At 49.2% G+C, this 16,957-nt stretch overlaps 1 protein-coding gene across 1 annotated transcript in view; it reads right to left on the minus strand.

Annotated features, from left to right (window-relative positions):
* Positions 1–16,957, minus strand: part of TRIM24 (tripartite motif containing 24) — a 1,617,419-nt gene that overhangs the window by 713,077 nt on the left and 887,385 nt on the right. The window contains exon 11 of the mRNA XM_069628744.1: positions 8,866–8,998. Within this exon, the coding sequence (XP_069484845.1) occupies positions 8,866–8,998 (133 nt within the window). The remainder of the gene's footprint in view (positions 1–8,865; positions 8,999–16,957) is intronic.

Raw genomic sequence — 16,957 nt, forward strand, 5'->3', positions numbered from 1 at the left:
TGGCTGCGAGGATTAAATTTCAAAACCCTCTGCATCATCCACAAGGCCTTCTGGGGCCTGGGGCCTCAATACCTTCAACTCTCTCTTCCTAAATAAGGCATACATTAGTTTTCAAAAATTGATTAGCAGAGTTTGCTTATTACTTTTTTCTTGATTAGCAAACAAACCCATTTGTTTAGCAGTTTTGTACTAATGTTTTTAATGTCACCAGAAGATACCTGTCCCCTAGATATAAAAAGGGCAACAATACGCAGTTTTGTATACCGTTGAAGTAGGACATTAGTGAGTTAAGTCAGGCCTTGAAAATTCTTTCTGAAAAATGGTGCATGTCACCACAGATCCACTTTAGTTTGGCACATTGCTGCCACCCAGAGGCCAGCCATGCACAGTGAAACTTTTATCTGACATTTACTGCAAACAAAGTAACATTTAAATAAAAGTTTCCAACATCCCCTGCAAATGGTACTGGCCCTTCTAGAAATCTACTCTACTGTGCGAGTGGGTGAAAATACTTTGTGAGCCCTGGATGAGTGTCTGTAAAAAGGTTAGCTGCATGAATGGACACAAATAAATAGATATTATGAAAAGGCTCCTAAAAAAAAGTTTGGCCAGCTCTCTCTACTGCAGGTACAAATATATAATGCAATCATAATCATAGAGCAAAGTGAGCTCTGAAGGCAAACTACACTGTACAGTTTTGCAGTAGGTTTGTAGATGTACAGACTGGATGAAACTATTGATCGCTACTTTATGTAAATATCAAGTTAGCTTTGTGTATTAATTATGTAAAAGACTAAGCAGAATGGATGGCATAGCAGGCAGAGAACTGGGCGAACTAAGTAGAATATTGTAGTTTGCAGCCATCTCACTTTCAGGGTAGCGGGTATAAGCCAACATGGCAAGATAGAATGTCAAGGAGTATGATAACCGCTCATGGGTTGAGCACCAGTTGCAAGCTGTATGTAACTAACAGGCAACAGGACTATGTTTGCCATCAAAGCATTTGGCTGTGTGGTCATGTACATTTTCAAAAGTGTCCACTCGTCAATATGATACATCTTCCCCAAAAAAATTAAATCTAGTTGCACTGAGCTTTACATACACTTCACAGTAAAGCATGGAGACAATGCAGTGTTTTACAGTAGCAATACTGTAATTATGTATTATGTAACCTATTACATTTTTGGAAAAAAGGAATTGAAAGCCTTTTTTAAAAAAAAGTAATTAACACATAATGGTCTTTGGCAGACAGCATACAGTTAGCTTAATAGTATTATCCCAATTATTTCTGGTTTGCAATGATTTGAAAAATAAAATATGCGTAGCACTCCCACACAGGCCTTTTGGCACATGAGTGAAGGGGATGATTACTGCTGCACTCTTTCTGCATTCGCCCCTTTGAACTTCCAGTGAAAAGAGAAAAGAGGGTGGAGAGAGCTTGGAAGGCAAGAGAGGAATGCAGGGTGAGCTGTGCTTTCATTGAACAGGGTAACTTAAATAGCTAACCTTGAACACAAATGCCAATTTAATGAGCAAACCTACAGAATTGCATAGCAAATTGCTCTGCAACACTGTTTAATTTAATGCCTTGCTAAATATCTTTCCTCTCGAGCTCTTCGCTCATCCGCCTCCTACTCCCTCAGGGTCAGTCACTTCTCCAAGAAACAAGTTGGTGGTAGATCTCTCTCTTCGGCTGGGGCCTCCCTCTGGAACAGCCTCCTCGGCTCCCTGAAACTTGAGGAGAACCATCTTTGGTTCTGCAAGCACCTACAAACCTTCCTCTTTGCTTCTGCTTTCTCTCCCCTTCTCCCCTGCTGAAGTCCTGGCTGATATTGAAACTGCACGGGTTACCTGGCCACCCATCTGATCTCGGGCCCAAGCCCTGCCAGTTGCATGCTTGCGCTGCCTTAGGTCTGCACTCACCCTGCACTTGCCACCAGCTGGCCGGTCTTTATTTATTTTATGTTATGTTATTATTTTATTATCCCATGTACTGCACCCCCCCCCACCGCACTTTTCTTTTCCCCCTTCCCTTGCACTTGCGCGATTGACACGTGGCCTAGTAAGATCGCTGTCTGTATTCCCTCTGTTCCCCCTCCCTTGCCTCGTCGCGCCTTGAAACACTTGTTTATAGGTGCGTTATAAATGTCATATATTCAGGTGCTGGGACAGGGTATGAAATTTGGCCTGTGTTAGGATTTGTGTTTTGTTCCCAAATGCATCTTTTCTGAAAGTGTTAACGTGTGTCCCAACAGCCCGCACACCCCTGTTGGACATGCACTTCCCCCATTAGTGCACTTAAGCACTCCCAGATCATCCCCCTGTTGATTGGAGCGGAGGGAGTGGAGGTATTTGGAACCATCTGGTGAAGAAGCTGACATACTTAACAGGCATATCTTGAGCACATCACAGAACCATGCGATCACCAATTCTAGTGCCCTGTAAAAATATTCTAGAAAATGCCATTGTGGAAAATGCTTGGTATTACAGCTTAATCTCTTTTCATGATCAGCACCCCATTTGATTCATTAACAAGGATTCAAAATACACCTCTACTTCCACAATCCGAGACACTGCCCTGCAAAACATTTGTACCTTTCCAACTGTGTCTTTTCATTACTCCCCTACCCCCACTTCACCTATCCCTTCACATCTTTGCTACACAGACAAGTCTAGTAGTTACCCCTGGTGGGAGCACAATAAACCAGTATCTAGACACACTGTGGCTTTCAAAGACCAATATGGTGGTGATAGGCATACAGTACAAATACAAATGCTTATCAACATAAAGATGGCTACGTTCCTGTATAAAAGTAGGACAGGTGCTTTCAGATTAAGGAAAGTCTACGTAGTATGTACGGCGGGAATTGAGACAAAAGTGTAAGAACAAAATGACATGTTACACATCTTCAATTCATTAGTTTTAAATAAAAATGCAGCAAAATAACCAGGTTACTCACCGTAGTGACCACCTTACGTCCCGTCCCCTTTCCTCCATACTTATGGGACATTCCTCCGTCCTGTGGGACGGGACCGGAGCACTTTGTAAAAAGCATCACATTTTTCAAAAATGTGTCCTTCCTCTCTTTTTACGCGGGGTACCACACGCGGCCCTAACCCTGCCCTTCTTAGCTACGCCCAGCGCATCGCCCATCAGTCCTTTTCTATCGCCAGATCAGAGACCTTTAAGCAATAATAGAGGAACCTTATTAGAGGGGACGGCAGGCGGGCGTATGGAGGAAAGGGGACTATGGACTAGGAGTAAGGTGGCCACTACAGTGAGTAACCTGGTTATACTCCTACGTCCTGTCCCCTTTCCTCCATACTTATGGGAGATTCCCAAGCACTCCTCACAGGAACTACGGGTGGATGGAAACCCCCTTACTGAAAAAGGTTTTTCAGCACAGCCTGGCCAAACAGCATCAGATCTGGAGCTCAAGTCCAGGCAGTAATGTTTACAAATAGCCGATGGGGAGGCCCAAGTAGCCGCTTTCGCGATGGTCTCCCAGAGGACATACTTTTGAAAGGCAACAGCAGCTGCCTTGCCCCATACCAGATGTGCATGAATCCTTTTAGGAGGCTGAAGACCCTGAATAGTGTATGACTCCTTAATACAGGCAGCAATCCATATGGAGATAGTCGCTTTGGAGGCCTGCTTGCCTTGCGGGTTTACCAAAGGTCACCAAAAGTTGAGAACTTCTAAGTTCAGAAGTTCTGTCCTACTAGAATTTAAGAGCTCTTCTAACATCCAGGCAATGCAAAACCCTCTCAGCTTCCGAAGCCGGGAATGGAAAGAAGACAGGCAGCGAGATTGACTGATTTAGATGGAAATCGGAAACCACCTTTGGTAAGAAAGAAGGGTTGTCCTAAGGACAACCTTATCCTTGTGGAAAACCAAGAAGGGATGTTCCACCGACAAAGCTTGGAGCTCACTCACACGCCATGCCGAGGTAACGGCGACCAAGAAAGCCACCTTCCACGAAAGGTGCTTAAGATCTACCGTAGCCATTGGTTCGAAAGGCTTATGGCACAAGGTCATAAGAACCACGTTCAGATCTCACGTCGGATGCGGTTTGCGAACAGGAGGGTAAAGACGCATTAGACCCGCAAAGTGCTGTTTAATCACTGGATTTGACAGTGAGAAAGAGCACTGGTCCGTGGATAGGTAGGCGGCCACAGCCGAAAGAGAAGTCCTGCATGACAGGACATGAATGCCCGATTCTGCTAGATGAGAGACGAAGGACAGCACCGTGTCAATCGTAGCCATCCTGGGATCCAACTGTTTGGCTAAGCACCAGTGACAGAACCGAAGCCACTTGCTCTTATACTGGGACCTCGTCAAGGGCTTCTTGGCTGCCTGAATAATGCGCATGTTGTCAGCAGACAGGTTGAGATGTTCTAAAGATCTGAACTCTGGCACCATGCCGCCAAGCTGAACGATTGTGGGGATGGGTGCCACAGCTGCCGATCTCTCTCGTGAAGCAGATCAGGAACTAGCGGAAGCCTGATCGGTGCACACACCGACAGATGTTTAAGCTCTGAAAACCAGAACCTGGCCGGCCACCACGGAGCTATGAGCAGAAGAGAACAGATCACCGTTTTCTTCAGCTTGCAAATCGTCCGATGAATCAGAGGCGGAAAAGCATAGGCACTCATGTTGTGCCATGGAATGTCGAGAGCATCTCCCAGAGAGGAGGCTCCCAACCCATTTCTGGAGGCATACAGAGGAAGTTTCTTGTTTGTCAAAGTTGCGAAGAGGTCCACTTCCGGAGTGCCCCAACACAGGAATATCGGTGAGAGGACCTCCGCTTTCAATTCCCACTCGTAGCTGACCATTGTTTGTCAGCTGAGGACATCTGCCGTGACATTCAGCTGGGCAGGGATGTGTACTGCCACCAGCCAGACACCATGCTGAACCGCCCATTCCCAAACCTGAATGGCCAGATCCACAAGAGGAGGAGACTTTGTGCCCCCCATCTTGTTGATGTAAAACATGGACACCGCATTGTCCGTATGGACATGAACCACTTTGTTGACAATGACTGGCCTGAACGCCTTGAGCGCCAGGAAGATCGTCAGAAGCTCCAGATGATTTATATCAAGGAACATGTCTTGGGGCAACCAGAGGTCGGAGACCTGAAGAAGATCTAACGTTGCACCCCACCCCAGAAGGGAGGAGTCCGTTGTGATCGTCACCATCGGAGTGGGGTCTTGGAAAAGCCGGAATCAATATTATCTTTGAGTCCGGATCCACAGCCTGACACCAAGAACTCCGAAGAGCCATCTGCGTCCGCCTCATCTTGAGCCGAGCAAGGTGAAGAGCCAATACGCACAAGGCCATGAGGCCCAGAATCATCTGGAACCACCAGGCCGACATGCTCTCCGACTGCGCAAACATCTGACATGTGGCAAACAGATCCGCCATTCTGTCCCCGGTCAGGTAAACTCTGCAGTCGATCGTGTTCCAACGAAAACCCAGGAAAGTCAAGTCCTGAGAGACCATCATGGAAGATTTCCACCAGTTCACCGACAGCCCAAGGTGAAACAGGAGCTGGAGGAGAGACTGAAGATTGCTCGAGGCTTCCAGCGGACAAGGACTGCACAGCAGCCAATCGTCCAAATACAGATACACATGGATACCCTGTAGCCGAAGATAAGCTGTGATAACCGACATCTTCATAAAGACACGCAGTGCCGAGCTGAGGCCAAAAAGGGAGCACTCGGAACTGGAAGTGCTCCTCCCCCACAGAAACCCGTAGGTATCTCCGATGCGGATTCTAAATCAGGATATGCATGTACGCATCCTGGAGGTCCACCACGCTTAGCCAATCGCCCTTCTGTAAAGAGGACTTTATTTGACAGGGCGTGATCATCTTGAATTTCTCTTGGGGTAGAGAGAGATTGAACTGGGAAAGGTCTAGGATGGTGCGCAGGCCAGCCTGGTTGGGTTTGGGCACCGTAAACAGCTGGGAACAGAAGCTCTCCCCTCACTTCCCTAGAGGAACGGGTTCGACCCCGACTGCTGGAAAGGAGGATTGATGGGTGGTGTGGGGGGGGGGGGGGGGGTAAGCGGGAGCCTGCCGGAGAAAAGCAGGAGAAAAACCGACTCCGTTGCTGCCTTCGACGGGAATTTCCAGAGGAAGGCCGAGGGTTTGACAACAAGCTGTGTCCTGAAAGTAGGTTTTACAAGGACAGACAAGGACTTGGCGGTCTGAGTGCTGTCCTTAGTTTTGGTCAGCTCCACGTCTGTTGTAGAATGAAAAGAGTTCCTTGCCATCGAAAAGCAGGTGCAAAACCTTATCCTGCACCTCATTGGAGAATTTGGTGGTGTGCAGCCAAGCCTAACAAGAGGTATCCACACCAAGCATAAGGCCCCCGGCCGAGGTGTCGACGTGATGCGCCGCAGCCTCCAGCAGATCCTGTGCCAAGACCCTGGCGTCCGACAAGCCCGCTTTGAAATCTTCCAGCTTTTCAGCGGGAATAAACTCCTCAAACTCCGACAGACCTTTCCACATTTTCATATTCGCCCCCGCTAACACCAGTTCTGCATTGGCTTGATGCAGCTGCAGGGCTGAGTTAGCGAAAATCTTCCTCCCAAAGGAGTCGAGAAGCTTATCCTCTTTGACAAGAACCTGTGTAGCTGTCGTAGAAGAGGATGACGCAGGTCTGGATTGCAAAGTAGCTGAAGCCACTAGCGTGGAGGAGGGGGGCGGACACGAGCGAAGGCCACCTCTTCCGAAGAATGGAGCCTATAGCGCACATCAATCTTCTTGTTGACAAACAGTCCAGAGTGTGGTTTCTCCCAAACTTTACAGACCTCGGCCAAAACGTCCTTCTGCAAGAACAAGCCGGTACGCTCCGAAGGAGATAAGGGGAAAGCACGCCCTCCTGCAGAGCGGGTGCCGCAGGTACTAGAACATCCAACAGACATGTCCAGCACCCAGTCATGAAAAGCTCTGACAGAGCGGGGCTGGTCTTCGCAGTCCTGATCGCCATGTACATCGTCCGACAGGTCCGGATCAGGTTGAGTCACATCCGGCACCACAATAGCCTTGTCCACCGGGGACAACGGAGGCAGGGGTGGAAGAGTTGGGGGAGGCCCAGCCGGTAAGGGCGGTGCCGGCGTAGGCACAGGAACCGCCGCCTGGCCCGTCGGCGCAGGTGGGCATATCTCCCTAAACAAGCCTCGAAGGTACTCCTTCATGGGGTCAGAACGCATCAGTTTTTGAAACTTGCCAAAAAAGGCGTCCTCCGCCGATGATTTAGGTGCAACAGGAGGAGGCCTCTCATGAGCGGAGTTATTCCAGGGGCGTAGTAAGGGAGAGGGTTGCCAAGAGGGCCCTTCCCCACTGTTGTCTACATAAATCAAGCGCGCTGATGCCGGAGGAAGCAAGACATTGTGCGGTAGAGGCATCCGAGCGTTCCAGTCATAAACTGGATGAAACGGATGTGCACAAGGAAACCGATGTTCACCTGAAAAACCCACCCCCTACACCTAGGGCCGGATGGCATAGTTGTAAGATATGTATCCAAAATGGCTGCCGTGGTCTTGGCGGGAACGGACACATTTTGTCGGCACCTGAGGAGAACTGCGACATGTGTGGAAGTGAAGCAGGAGTCCCCAGAGGTGGGTCAGGGGTCTTCCTTTTAGCCTTAGCACAAGGAACCTCGGCCAAACCGGTACTGTGTGGCCTAGAATGTTTCTGTGACATATTAACAGCCAAACTAGCCTTCAAAGGAAGGACCTCAGCATTGCCGGTAACGGAGGGATTACGGTCCAAAACCTCACTCTGTGCCCACTCAACAGATCTGGCGCCTCCGCAAGAGCGGGAACAATGAGGAACACACTTCACCGTCAAGACCTTAACAGGCCTCTCGTCACCTTCGCTTCTAAATGACGGGCCTCGGACCAGAGTCCAGTTAAAGCCTCTTCACGAGGGGCCTCAAACCTCTGTTTAGTGTCAAAAACCTCAACCGAGGTCTCAGGGCGTACCCCAGTGATTTTACGGGAAGCTCCAACCAAGGAGATCTCGAAGCAAGCTCCGATACCCGATGCCTCAGTAGAACTGGGCCCACAAATAGCCCCCACAGGAGGGGCCTGGGAATGTAATCCGGTGTCAATAGGCCCCTTACGGAAGCCCTCGGAGAAATCTCTGGTACAAGTCTAAGGGCTAGCTTTTGACGCTCCTACCGGACTGGGAAGACCCCGGGACGGAGTCCCCCGGCCGGGGTTCCCTAAAAACGAAAGAACTCACCGGGCGTTTCTTTTTCTCGTCGATGAAAGTTTGAAAATGCACCGGGGGAGTACGTTGAAACACCTCCCACCGCTCCAAATGACGTTGAAGCGTCCGGACCGAAAGGGAGTCGCAATAAAAGCACGAGTCCCACTGGTGGTCCAGACCCAAACACTCTAAGCAAAGAGGATGGGGATCTGCCCTAGCGAAGCGTCGCTGACAAGAACAACAATTTTGAAAGACTAGCTGAAACGGCCTGGACGGACTACCACGCGACTCGACTGCTATGCCAGAGCAAGAGAGGAGGACTGGAAGGAAAAAATCTTTGCTTTTTTTTTTTTTTTTACAAAGTGCTCCGGTCCTGTCCCACAGGACGGAGGAATGTCCCATAAGTATGGAGGAAAGGGGACGGGACGTAGGAGTATGTGCTTTCCCTAAATATTCTGCAACCTTAAAATTAATTCTGTTGCTCAACCTTTACATCTACACAGAAACAAAGGAACAAAAAAAAACATATTAAACATTGAGGACCAGATGAGAATGGAAATGACTTAAAAAAAAAAGGCAGGTCTTATTAATCTCAGGTAGCACAGCAAGAATTAAATAATGCATTCTGGAACAAATACTGTACCTAGAAGTCCTGGCGATGGCACAGATGAATTTGGTGACTGAACTGTCCTGTTAGAGGACACTCTATGCTGGTTATCCAGGCCGCTATCCTTCCGCATCATGCTGTCCATTACAATATTTCCTGAGCTGTCAATCTTTAAAGAAACAAAGTATGTTACTTAGCTTATGGTTAATAGTTTGGCAGGCATCTATTTAACCTGCACTCGCCTATTTACAACTGTGAGCATAGTAAAAAGCAAGAAAGCTAGCCACACAATCTGGCAACACAGAATCAAAGCACACCAAGCACATTCTGCTTGTGACTGAATTAATGCTGAGAAAATCAAGGGATGGCCAAAGACCTATAGAGAGCATTGGTCTATAAGTGTACTATTGTGTTTGTTCAGTTGCTTTCAACATTGAGCACGCTCATTCGAACGCATCACAAACAAAATGTGTTGTACTTTTAATTATGTCCTCATCATTCCTGTTCCAAAAGCAACACCTACTTCAAGGTCAGCTACAGTGTGGTGTACTTGTGGAATTCCCACACCTAGACCTGCTGGTATCACTGACCCCACGGCCTTGTGCGATGCACAAACTGGAACTGCGGCTCTGTGCAGGCACAACAAACCAACTGTCACGTGCAGAAATAACATCTACACTGTGCAAATGTCACCATGGCTCTGTGCCTTTCGGCGAGGCACCACAGGAGCACCAACTATGAATTGTGTGCCAGGCACTGCTACACTACTGAATCAAACGTGCCTCTTAAACCTGCCCACTGTAGTATTGGATCACTCACTATCTGTATGGGACTAAACTGTAATCCTGTGCCACCGATTTGCTGCATTACTATAATCATGTAACTGTGTACTGCGATATTACACTATTGACAGACACTTATGGGGCAGTTGGCGAGCAGATGCAGGTGGATCTAGGTCACGTGGTCCAAGCCCCGTCTACCTGTCAGCCACTGATAAACTATTGGTACCTTCTGGTTTTCCACCCTTTCCCCGCTCTCCAGCCTCTTTTCCTTTGCAGTTGGTAAGCAAGTGCAAGTGGATCTAGGTCACTGCCTCTTCCTTTCTGTTGTCAACTCTTAGGTCAAGGGAGTCTCTCGGCCAGGCGTCTGAAGTGAAGAGCAGAGGAAGAAAAGAGCAATTCCTGTTTGGACCAGTTTGGAGCAAGGGACCTGACCCCTGCTCAGACAACAGGCAAGCACCGTTTTCTCGCTCGGTCCCCACAGGCCATCCCCACCATCACCAGGCAATACAAACGTAATTGCCCCTGCACTAAGGCATGGACTCTCCAATGCTGCACCCTCACCCACATCAAGCCCATCAGCACCCCCTCATCGTTCACAACACAGAAGTTGATGCTCGCCAACGCCGGCTCAGCTATTACCCATGCCACAGACATCGCCATCATCATCACTACACATGACCATGATGCCATCTTCATCACCGAGACCTGGCTGAAACCCACCTCCACCCACATCCTAGATGTCCTTGTCCCCGACAGTTACAGAATCCAACACAGAGACCAGCCAAACAAGACAGACGGAGGCCTCAGAGCCAACCACAAGACCTTGTGGTCTTGCACCAGACATGACGCCAACAACATTGGCTCCTCCAAAGTCCTCTCCTGCCACTTCCTGCTCTCCCCCGACAGACGCAGTCACCTTTCATCTCATTTAACACTGTCTTCATTAGAGATTACACTGACCTGGTCCCCACCATGTCCCTCACACATGACAACTATATCTTACGAGGCAACTTCAGATAGCACCTCCGACTTAATCATCACTGCACTGCCTTCCCTGCACCGCAGCTCTCTTCTCCCGCTTGACTGGTCTGACTACCTGGCCGTGCCTTTCAACATCATGCACAGCACCCCAGTCAAGCACTCCCAGCAGAAACACATCAGACAAACCTTCAGGTCCTTCTAGAATATCTTGGTGGAAACCCTCACGGGAGACCTTCCCAACTTCCATCTCACATGGACCGAACACCCCCAACCAAACTGCAACTCCACTGGAAGCCCTCAACACCACCCTCTCATCCTCCATCAACCGACACGGGCCTCTGAAACAGCACATCTGCCAACCGAAACCATCAGCACCCTGGTACACGCAAGAACCCAGCATCAGCAAAAGAGTAATTCGGAAACAAGAGAAAACCTGGTGCCGCTTCAGGACCACATCCAACCTGGCGCTCCTCAAGGAACTCCGAGCAACCCTCAGACAACTAATCAACACAGCCAAGGCCTCCTACTTTCAGAACCCGATGGCAGAAGCCGACAACAAAAGCAGAGCCCTCTTCAAAGCAGTCAAGCACTAGCGTCAACCCGGTACCCGACCCTGCCATACCATACTCCATTAAAAAATACACTGCCATCAACATCTTCATTGACAAAATAAGAAAGATTGCCCAGCACAAAAACACCAGCTCTGCATCCACAGACCTGCCTCACGTCTCTCCTCAAGGAATCGCCACACCCGGGACAACATTCAAGACTCTCTACAGAGGACCTGCGAGAAACCCTGGCTGCCCTCCAAGTTACATCGTATACACACTACATCCTCCCAGCATCCATCCTCAAGACCCTCCACGCAGACGCTCTCCTTCCCTACCTGGAAATCATCAACAACTCTCTAACTCAAGGCACCTTCCCATCGACCCTAAAGACAGGACAAATCCTCCCTCTTCTAAAGAAACACTGTGGTTCCCAGCAACCTAGGTAACTATCGACCCACCACACATCTTCCCTTCCTAGGTAAGATCATCGAGAAAGAAGGAGCCCCGCAACTGCAGCAACACATTGACACCAAATATCTCCTGCAAACCTAGCAATCCGGGTTCAACCCAGATGCAGCCCAGAGATGACAACCATACAGGTGGCCACCCCTGCCTCCTGATTCTACTCAATCTATCTCCCGCTTTCGACACAGGCCACCAGGCACTCAGACACCAGACATCGGCGCACGGGGATCAGCAACCTTGTCCTATGCTGGTTCAAAACCGACCTTGCCAACCGCCAGCAGATTGCTCAGATGGACTCCTCTAGATCGCCAATGCTACCCGTCACCTGTGGAGTCCCACAGGGTTCCATCCTCTACCCAGTGATTTTCAATCTATACATGGTGCCACTGGGAGCCCTCCTAGGGTGAAAAACCAGAAGGCGTCTCACCCGCTGGCCCCCGGGGATCTGTCATCCAGGTGGCCAGGGGACAGCCATTGCTTTTGGTTCCAGTTCCTGGGGGTGGACCAGTGCGGGAGGATCACCTGGGTGAGGGATCTTCAGTGAGTGGGACACCTGATGGTGAGACGCGGAATCCCCCTCCCTGTAACACCTTTACCCCAATCCACCTGATCGGATATTTAGAAACTCTATTCCGCCCCTTCCCCTTTCCCTACACAAACACTTACACACGGACAGCCCGTTCTGGGAGAAAACAGACTCACAGCCAAGCATTATACCAGACATGTCCCATTACTATGGTCAGGCAAGGTCAGGCAATTACTGGTAATCACTCACACCGGACTTCCATTAAACTTCCCCACACAGATAAAAGGCGGAGTACGAGAGCACACTCTGAGCGAGGCAAAGCACACAAAGGAACAGTACTTTTCCGACGGCAGCTGAATGAAGGAAGGAAGCCGGCAAACCAAGAAGGGTACGCAAGGAGGGAAATACCCTTGACCTTTTCAACGAGAAGCCGTTACTTTCCAAAACTCTTCAGATTAGAAAGCGTGTGGCCAGAAAACAAGACTAAAGAATCCTGTATTGTGTGTCAGAGATATCCGTGGCCCTCCTGCACGGCTGACCAAGTTGGGGAGGAAAAGCAGCAGCACCAGTATCATCCTTGGCTCCAAGAACAAATCAGCGAAGAGAGATCAACACAGCCAGTGAGTTGGGGCAACCAATGCAAGACCGGTCTGTGTTGAAGTCAAAGTTGCAAGCGGCAACATTGTATAAAGAATGCAAGAACGAAGATTGAAATGCGTGTGATGAAAGACGCAAGGAAAGCTTAATTGCTGATGAAAGCTTCAACATTAAACAAGAAAGATACAATACGACTCACAGAGCGGTCCGGCACCACGACGGTGCTCAATCAAAGGTCTCGTTATCCACCCAAGAAACGATAGTAGATTGGCAAGAACATTGTGTGAAGTGAACCTAAGTGGTCCTGCGACGGTTTACGCAAAACACATCAGACATTCGAAAGTCTTCGATTTTTGATATCAAGAGGAAAACATGGAAAGTGAGATTACATGGTCTGAGCCCGAACGAGGGAGACCTATTGTGAACATTGTGAAAAGGGGTCTGAGCCCGAACGAGGGGGATCCATGGTCCGAGCCCAAACGAGGGAAGCAAAATGTGAATATTCTGCTAACGGGCGTCCGAACCCGAACGAGGTAGATCCATGGCCATAACGAGGGAGACCAATTGTGAACATTGTGGTCAAAATGGGTCAGAGTCTGAAAGAGGGAGACCCATGATGAACACTGGAAGCAAGAACTTGTGCATGTGAAAATTCTGATATGAAAGGAACTTTGGTGCATGTTTGTTACAACAGTCCCACTGCAGTAAGAAACTGTTATTGGGAAAGAGGCTTTGGCAGAAGGCCCTGATATCTTTGCTTTGAACTGTATCCTCGTGGCAGAGAAACCAGAGTGTGTACAAAGCTTGAACGTGCCGCCTTGCCCCGTGCTGAAAACGTGGAGAAGGGAAGCCAACTGCTCATCTATCTGGACATATTTCTTGAACACTTTTCTTTTTGCATACACTATTGTCCCACACCATTTTGTATTTATAAGTAAGGACTGGCAATAGGTTATTAGTATACGCCCTTTTATTTGGACAGAGACTCGACTAGGACCGAGTTATTATTTGATGGTTGCAGCTTGGTCCCAATCCTTCGATTTAGGTTTAGATAGGCGTTCAACCAACCTATTGAATTTCAATCAACACACTTGAACTGTGATCACTTGTTTCCGTCTTTACTATTTGATATCATGCCTTCTTTACACTAGCAACACACAACATCCACAAATAGGCCAACGACACACAGCTATACCTCAAGATCGACTCCATCAAGGACATCTATAGACTCAAAACCTGCCGCTGGCTGATCCATTCTTGGATGTCCAGTGCATATTTGAAGCTCAACCCCTACAAGACGGAATTCCTACTCCTCACCAACAACACCGAACACCCAGACATGCAGACCTGGATATCAACCATGAACCTTGAGGGCTTCACACCAGAGCTCAAGTAATGCGCCAAATCCCTCGGGTTCCATATGGAAAAACGCCTCTCCTTCAAGACACACATGGCTAAGAAAACTCAGACAGCTTCGCATCAATTCTCCCTGCTGCGGAAAGTGAAGCCCTTCCCTCCCTTCAGACACCTTTATATCCACCGTTCAAGCAGTGGTCCTATCCCACCTGGCTGGGGGCAATGTCTCGCCTCGTCCTCCCTTGTGCCCCTGAGAAGTGTCCTAAACAAGGTAACACATCTCATCAAGGGGCTACGCAGATACGACCACATTGATTGATTGATTGATTGATTGATTTATAGAGCGCTTTACACCAAGGCGCTGTACAATGGAACAACAAAATCCAGAACAACACTTAACAATGAGAGCAAAATTTACATCTTGAATCATTCAACAAAACAGTGCAAAGAGCAATTAACTAAGGGGGGGTGGAAAGGGGAGTGGGAAAAGATGGAGTAGGAGATGGATAGGGCAAGGGAAAATGGAAGGGAGAGAGAGAGGAGTAGGAGAGGGGAGAGAGGAATCAGATGAAGGAAAAAACGGCGGGGGGGCGAGTGGAAAGGGCAGAGGGCAAGTTTTCAAGGAGGAGAATGGAGGAGGAGGTATTTAAGGGAAGTGCGAATCACCACATCACCACAGCTCTCATCGACCTTCATTGGCTCCCACTGCATGCACAAATCAGTCTTGCTGCATCATCTATAAGGGAGTTCCCCTCAAGTCATGCAGCTATCTCACTCAGGAAACCCAGCATCTCTGGCGGGCAGTACACCAGCAGATGCAAGGACACATGCAGACTTGAAATTTGCTGCTGCAAAACGGAAAGCACCAGAAAAAAAGCCTTCCCCGCTTACACCTAAAGACCATGGAACCACCTCTGCTTCAGAATCAGACTTGCTCCTAGAATTCAGAAAAGAATACAAGACCCATCTCTTCAAGGAGTCTCTCCTCCTCAACACCTAGGCCATCACATCACCCCCCAGTGCCACTTGACTTGCTAGACGCAGTCCCCCCTCTCCGCCCTGCCACCCTGTACAGCGGTATCCCTCCTCTGTATCCTACCCCCCGCTGTATATCTGTTACCTCTGAAAAGTGCTCCGTTCTGCATCTATTCTGTTGTATAACTCTGTGAAGCACTTAAAAAAAAAAAAACAATAATATACCCCATGCGATCCCCGTTCCCCTGTGCTCCTGCCAGCCCGCACCCACACTGCCCAGCGCACCCCATGGCCTGGCCTGACCAGCCAGCCCAAAGCCTCCCCCTGGGCACCCCCAGAACCCAAGTACATACAATAACTATAAACAACCCTGGCGGGCCTTTCCCATAATCTGCTATTGGAACTGCCCATGCACGACTATGGGTCCTGCGGTCACCTCCAACACAGTAAGACCCAGCATTTTCCAAGATGGCCTCTCACAGTGGCCATGTGTAACCTTACAGCACCCCTGCACCCCACCTGGCCAACTTCAAGACCCTAGGGTCACTGTTTATTGCTCCTGAACAGCTGCCAGGATGGCCTTCTCCCCTCCCCAAAAGGGGAATGGACATGTTTGTTCATTACACCTCCTGCCCTTGGAGAACAATCCAGGGTATCCCTTTTCCACCAAGCCTGTTCTTTACACAGTTTACAACCCCCTGATCAGAAGACATAATAGGGTCCTATCAACTTCTTGCCTCTGCTTTCCAGCATGGGAAAGCTGTTTGCCTGTGGTGCTGAGGAGGTGCAGGGAGAAGGGGTGGGGGCTTCTGACAGTATAGGTAGGTGACTACAAGGCTCTGGGTTCTCACCCCCTCCCACCCGAACCCCACTGTCAAAGCCATCTGCTGAGCAGGACTCTGCTGCCCCACTCTATCAGACTCCTGTGCCCGCTACCAGTACGGCAGTCATATCCTGTGGATGCACTCATACTAATAAACTAGGTTGGCAATGATAGTGTGCATGTGTGAGGAGTGGGGAAGGAAATCGCATCAAAGAAGGAAACAGTACCCCCTGAGTTGGCCACCGAGGGACACCGCTAGAAACCAACCACAATGCGGAGGCTCCCTGATTCAGTATCTGCCAGTAACTGTGGGAGACGGTCAGTAGTCCCTCCCCATGATAGCCACGATGCCCATCAGCCAGGCCTGCAAGAAAACACCTCCCACAGTTACCACACATTCTAAGTTACTCACCGTAGAGACTAACGTACTTCTAGTCCATATTCCACTTTTCTCCATACTGTATGGGCGTCCCTCGCTAGGGACGGGAAACTGTACCCTTTTCACCAGAAGAACATTTCTTCCCCTTTAAATTTAGATGCACTTGGGGCACAGCCCTGGGAGCATGCGTTCCCCTGACTCCGGCCACCGGTGCCACTCCTCAGTCCCCTCTGATGCGTTGACAATATGATTGCCTAATGACACAGATGTTAAGGGGGAGGATGGTGGGACCTATGGAGGAAAGGGGACTATGAACTAGTAGTACGTTAGTCACTACGGTGAAAAACGTATAATTACTCCTACTTCATGTCCCTTTCCTCCATACTGTATGTGCGATTACAACTGAATGCAGCCCTGGTGAGGAGAGTTGCCCCTCTAAGAAAACAAGTTCTTCAAAACTGCTTGGCCAAATGCTGCATCCGACCTGGTGCTGGCATCCAAGCAGTAGTGTTTGCAAAAGGCCGATGGGGAATCCCAAGTAGCCGCTCTGCTGATCGTCTACCATGGGACGTGTCTTGGGAAAGTGTGGCTTTGGCTCTGATGGCGTGGGCGTGCATGTTTGCTGTGCTGCTCCTCATACGCCTCCTTGATGGCCATCACCATCCACCTCCCAATGGAAGCCTTAGAGGCTTG

The sequence above is a fragment of the Ambystoma mexicanum genome, chromosome 12 (genome assembly GCF_040938575.1).
Source record: "Ambystoma mexicanum isolate Mex_15411 chromosome 12, UKY_AmexF1_1, whole genome shotgun sequence".
NCBI classification, from domain to species: Eukaryota; Metazoa; Chordata; class Amphibia; order Caudata; family Ambystomatidae; genus Ambystoma; species Ambystoma mexicanum.